General features: G+C 37.3%; 1 protein-coding gene across 1 annotated transcript in view; it reads right to left on the bottom strand.

Annotated features, from left to right (window-relative positions):
• Window positions 1-1,175: 1,175 nt before the first annotated feature.
• Window positions 1,176-6,576, bottom strand: part of LOC120514718 (protein LKAAEAR1-like) — a 45,680-nt gene continuing 40,279 nt past the window's right edge. The window contains exon 4 of the mRNA XM_039735229.1: window positions 1,176-2,049. Within this exon, the coding sequence (XP_039591163.1) occupies window positions 1,990-2,049 (60 nt within the window). The 3' untranslated portion in view covers window positions 1,176-1,989. The remainder of the gene's footprint in view (window positions 2,050-6,576) is intronic.

The following is a 6,576-nucleotide window of genomic DNA, read 5'->3' as shown; positions in this document are numbered from 1 at the left end:
TTCTAAGCCTGATTTTTTTCACTGTGGTAAAGAGGTAGATAGTATCTCAGCAGCGTCATAAATTAAACAGGAACCAATCCAGGAAAATGTCCATCACAAGTAAAACTCATGCATCCTCACTTACAATAACCTTCCATGCACAAAATAAACAAAAAAGGTGTCCATCCATCCATCCATCCATCCATTACCCAACCCGCTATATCCTAACCACAGGGTCACAGGGGTCTGCTGGTGCCAATCCGAGCCAACACAGGGCGCAAGGCAGGAAACAAACCCCGGGCAGGGCGCCAGCCCACCGCAGGGCCAAAAAAGGTATTAAAATATTTTAATGTAATTAAATTGTTTACTAGATAGATAGATAGATAGATAGATAGATAGATAGATAGATAGATGTGGTGTGGCCAATATCCCCCAAGCCGCCAAGTGGAGCCCTCCCTGCAGTATGGAGGTTCCCCGAAGACCAGCAGGGCATCATGGACATTGCAGTTTTTATACACAGCCCTGCTGGATGCCATGGGAGCCACTAGGAGACGTTGCAGGGAGGAACAACGGGTATTTTCCCTACGCCCCGGAAGCACACATGGACAAGTGGAATGACGTACTTCCGGCGTGAAGAAAAGAACATTTTACCTGACCGGGAGTGATTGAGAGTCACATGGACTGGGATTGGGAACCCTTCCGGGTCAGGGAATACAAAAGGACTATGGGAGCTCCCAGACGGCGAGCTGAGCTGGGTGGAAGGGTGGCAACACGTCTGGGAGTTGGAGGATTGGATTATTGTGTTTATTATTGGTATTGTATGAGTATAGTGGAGGAGAGGGTGCTTTGTGCACTGTGGCAGTTTAATAAAGTCAACAATTGGACTTTTACCTGGTGTTTGGAATTGTGGACAAGGGTTCAAGGAAGCGATAGTCCCCTATCTGCCACAATAGATAGACAGATAGATAGATAGTGCTTTATTTATGGTGCTTAGTAATATGTTAATATAGCTGAATCTGAAACATGTAGACTTACACTACTGAAGAAACACAAGATAACTGAAAACACATCATAAGATTCCGCAAAATCGAATAAAATACAGGAATAGTTAACACAGAGTAAACATTGAAGTAATGCATATAATTTTTTTAAACTTGATTTTATTTTATACTACATTTTCAGATATATAATTGATTATCATAACACATTTTCGCAATGATTAATTTTCAGAGGAGAGAATGAAAGTAAGCAGATGGCAGCCGTAAATTTAGCACCACTGTATATCACTTTCTGTTTTCTTCAGGCAACTGGTGTTCCTTTTGTGTCTACCCACATTATTGCAAATGTCATTTTATACTGGTAAAGACATGCCACAATTCCAACGAAGAAATAGAAGGGATAGAATGATTTGGAAAAACTAATTTATTCCTTAGTTATTGTTTTTTTTGTTTTCATTTTTTCTAAAGCAAAAATAACTGTGCAGTGAGGTTAGCTATACTATAACTGTATGAAAAAAACAATAAACTTGACAAAAGATGAAAAATGTGCTTCAAAATAAGTAACCATTTTCAGATACTGCCCAAAATAAATTTTTTCAGTCTTTATAATCACACACTTTATTGTTTAGAGCCAAGTCATAAAAAGCATAAATGTGCAATTGTATTGTTTCATATACTGTATGATGTGAAAGAACTATGATGTACACATTTAATAGTGACAGAATGTTCAGAAAATGGGTAGATACATGACAAAACTAAATATTTAAATTAGAATAATCATTATTTCTGTCATATATAAATGAGTCATAATGAAATGCTTACTGCAGATTGAAGATTTATGTGAGCTGATGCCTTCATTTATGAAGTCCATGAATCTGCCAGTCCAGTAAAGGCATTAGTAGAGACTATCCTGGCAATATCAATGTCATTCTTACATGAAATGTACCAGGTGAATACATGTTATGGAATGTGACGTGAGCCACTAAATTAAGAAACACCTAAAAGAAAGTGTTTAAGTCCGTTTAATTGTCAGTCCTCTTTCATCTTCAAGAATTTCTTCAATTCTTTTTCTCTGTGAAATAAAAAACATCAAAATGATGAGTATACAAGTATCTCTTAAGTTTTATCTGCATAATGATTAGTCCAATTTACTGTACATCTTATTTCAGTGAAGAATTAAGCTTTTAAAGATACAGCACCAGCACATTTAACAATATTAGAACAAATAAGGAAAACATTTTCTAGCTAATTTTGCAATGTGTACTGCACATAGTGCTATATTGTGCTTCAATATGACCTGGAGGTCCTGAGAATACCTGGATTTAAATGTGGCTCCCCTATCAAAGTCTAACTGAGCTTACAGTAGCTTAGGTGGGAAAAGGAAACAAGAAAGTCCAGAGTTTAGAGAAAGGGAGAGACGGTGAATGAGAGACATGAGGTGACAACCAAGAGGAGTTTATGATACTTGGGAGATCTACAACTGGGCCAGCCACTATATCCAGGGCCAAAATGCATGAGAAGGAAAGCCCAGAAAGGTAGCAAGATTATTTCTGGGGAAAAAGTATTGATATCTTGAATTTTTCCTGCACTTTACACCATATTGGAATAAAGAAACATATTTTTGTGAATTTGGATAGATTTTCCATTATCAATTTGATTATTATTTGAAAATGATAAGGGTCACACACACACACACACACACGCACAAACACACAGGCACACACACGCACACACACACACACACACACACATATATATATATATATATATACACATATATATATATATATATATATATATATATATATGTATATGTATATACGAGGAGAGACACAAAAAAAACGGACTAGGCTTGGGGCTTTCCTGGAAAACCATCTGGAGGTCGGCTGGATGTGAATCATAGAATTATATCCCCTCCTACACGCCCTGTCAAACCACTGACTGGCTAGGTATATCTTGTGAATAGCTCAGTCAGTATTTGCACAACAATCGGTACACGAGTTGCCGCGATAATGTTGGGTGGAAAAAATCGAACAGCAATTGAACATCAAATTTCTCGCAAATTTTCTTTTTCCGTAAAGCATTTTTTGACTGACAAAAACATACCTGTCCTCAATCATCTTCCCTATTCTCCCGATTTCGCGCCCTGTGATTTTTACTTGTTGCTGAAATTTCAAAAGTGACCTGAAGGGAACACTTTTTTCTTCAATGGATGAAGTGAAGACAGAAACGGCAAGCCTGTTGAAGAGCCTCAAGCAAGATACGTATGGAGTGGTGTAGAGATCAGGAGGGAGAGTATATACAGTAGATGGTGACAATGTTTAGAATGTTGCAATTCATCAATAAATATTATTTTTTTACCAATCTGGTTATTTTTGTGTCTCATCGCGTACATATAATGCTGATTGTCAATCTTGCTAAAATATATAAACAAAGCTACAGTTCAAAAAATCTGACACTAAGAACCTGACACACCCAAAACCTTGACATGAGGACAGATGTTAATAAAAGCACTGAAAAAATGAACAGCATATTAAAATATTTACAGATTTGTATTAAAATGGCAAGAAGGAAAATAAAATAAAGTTGAGATTCCTGGATTTTACAATGTGATTTCTCTGTTAAAAAGACATTCAATTACTCAACAAGGGTCAGACTAGTCATATCTTGTGTGCATCTTGAGGTGTTGCTGTATAAAAGCTGCAGCCTTGCTGAGTTGCCAAAGTTAGTGACTGCAATGTGGTGCTGTAGAGATGCACAATGGATGGTTTTCATTGTTCTTTACTTTTACTTGAAAGACAACCGCTGCAATTTTACAATGTACAAATTAAACAAAAAGCGTTTTGTACCAATCTGTCTATGGGTTTGGTAGAGGGGAAAAAGAAAATAGTTTTTCGGAAGCAGAGATTGCAGCTTCAGTAGTGAAACTGAACAGTTTTTATAAATATTAAGCATCTGTGCTATGTTGAATCTTGCGCAGTGGCTAGACACCATGTGTGATTATTACAGGGATCAGAAAGTTAAACAATCTGCCTTGAACTCCCAGTGCATTTTGGGTTTTAGAAGATGGGTAATTATTGATGTAAATTAAGTATGGCCCATTTCGAAATGGCTACAAAAGGAATATAATCATGTGCTTCCTCCTTGGTCTGATATTTAAAATCAATCTTTTTAAAAAGTTTCTTTTTGCAGTTTTATAGTTTACTATCCATCCATTTTCTAACCTGCTGAATCCGAATACAGGGTCACGGGGGTCTGCTGGAGCCAATCCCAGCCAACACAGGGCACAAGGCAGGAACCAATCCTGGGCAGGGTGCCAACCCACCACAGGACACACACAAACACACCAACACACCAAGCACACACTAGGCCCAATTTAGAATCGCCAATCCACCTAACCTGCATGTCTTTGGATTGTGGGAGGAAACCGGAGCGCCTAGAGAAAATCCACGCAGACATGGGGAGAACATGCAAACTCCACACAGGGAGGACCTGGGAAGCGAACCTGGGTCTCCTAACTGCGAGGCAGCAGCGCTACCACCGTGCCGCCCTCATAGTTTACTACAAGCATTAAAATTCTTTGACAGCCCAAGACAGCACAATCCAGAAATCATTTTGGTAGCATTATTTTTTCCTTTGTGCTTTTTCTACTTTAACACTCTCCATTGTTCAAAAGGTTAATATGATTTGTGTTCTGAATGGGCCAGGTGTTTGATACTTCTGGAAGATCTATGCATATAATGTATGCTTAAAACATTATAACAAATTATTATTTGAGTAAAAAAATAACTTTGCTTTATATTAAACCTTTTAACTTATACGTTCAGTAAACAGATTTATAAAACTCGTGTATGCAAAAAAAAAGGTCAAAATGTGCATATGCAGCTTTCCACACAAAAGTCAATCATTATGCCCCACATACTCATCTCGCAGATGGCATCTTAACCCACTTTTATTAGCAGACAAGAACTTTACAGAATTTGTATCAAAACAAATCAGTTTTTTTCTAGAGACAAATATATCCTCAAAGGCAGATATACTCTGGGAAACCCTGAAGGCCTTCTTAAGAGGACGAATTATTTCATATCTTTCCCACAGAAATAAATTGGAAACCAAGCAGGTATCAAAGCTAACTAACGAAATTACTAGAATAGATCAAGAACATGCCAGGTGTCCAAGTGAGGCTCTTCATAGGAAAAGGCAGGCTCTGCATTCAGAATTCAACCTCTTCACAACTAAAGAAACTGAACAACTCATTTTTAAATCAAGATATCATTACTATGAACATGGAGAGAACGCTAATTAGCATTTAGCTCGACAAATCCACAAGCAAGAAGTTCGCAATGCCATCCCAGCAATTACCAACACAAACGCAGACATAATCATTGACTATGAAAATATTATGAACACATTTAGAGTTTACTATAAATCCTTATATTCTACTGAGTGTAAAGAAGACAAGACACAATCTAATGCATTTCTGAATGCATTAGAGATACCACAAATAGATACTCTTAGTGTAGAGGAATTGGATAAACCGTTGACACTATCAGAATTATTAGATGCTATAAAGTTACTTCAGAGTGGGAAAGCAGCAGGCCCCGATGGCTACCCTGCCAAATTTTATAAGAAGTTCTCCACTCAGCTAACTCCCCTCCTATTAGCAACATTCACAGAAGCTCGAGACAATAAAACTATCCTCAAACTTTTCATCAAGCATTAATCACTGTCTTTCCTAAACAAAATAAGGATGTATTACAATGTGCATCATACAGACCAATTTCACTTCTGAATAATGATGATAACGATACTCTCCAAAGTCCTAGCTAGAAGGATGGAGAAAGTACTGCCTTCAGTAATATCACAAGATCAAACTGGATTTATTAAAGGCCGACATTTAGCGTCCAATCTTCTGTTTAATGTAATATATTCACCCGCAAAGTCAAACATCCCAGAGATTTTATTATCCTTGGATGCAGAAAAAGCATTTGATATGATTGAATGGAACTACCTTTTCACCACATTGGAGAAAGTTGGGTTTGGATCAAACATTTGTGCATGGATCAAACTACTGTATACCAATCCAGAAGCTTCAGTTTGTATTAACAACATTAATTCAGACTACTTTAAACTAGAACGTGGTACCAGACAAGGATGCCCCTTGTCACCACTACTTTTTGCAATCACCATTGAGCCACTGGCAGTTCATTGTCAAAATGCTTATGAGATAAAGGGGATTATCAGAGAAGGACTAGAACAGAAAATTTCTCTATATGCAGATGATATGGTATTGTATATATCAGACCCACAAAATACTGTGCCTGTTGTCCTAACAGCACTAAGAGAATTTCAAAAGATTTCTGGTCTCAGAATTAATTTGACTAAAAGTGTGCTCTTTCCAGTGAATTCTCAAGCACACAATATTAGATTGGACACCTTCTCTTTTATCATTGCAGATCAGTTTAAATATTTAGGGGTAAACATCACAAGTAAACATAAAGCTCAACAAAATTTCGCTGTCTGTATGGAAAAATTCAAGCAAGACTTGCATAGATGGTTAACCCTTCATCTCACTTTAGCTGGAAGAATTAACATTGTT

This window comes from Polypterus senegalus, chromosome 14 (assembly GCF_016835505.1).
Source record: "Polypterus senegalus isolate Bchr_013 chromosome 14, ASM1683550v1, whole genome shotgun sequence".
Classification (NCBI taxonomy): Eukaryota; Metazoa; Chordata; class Cladistia; order Polypteriformes; family Polypteridae; genus Polypterus; species Polypterus senegalus.
This window is presented reverse-complemented; position numbering and strand designations above follow the sequence as displayed.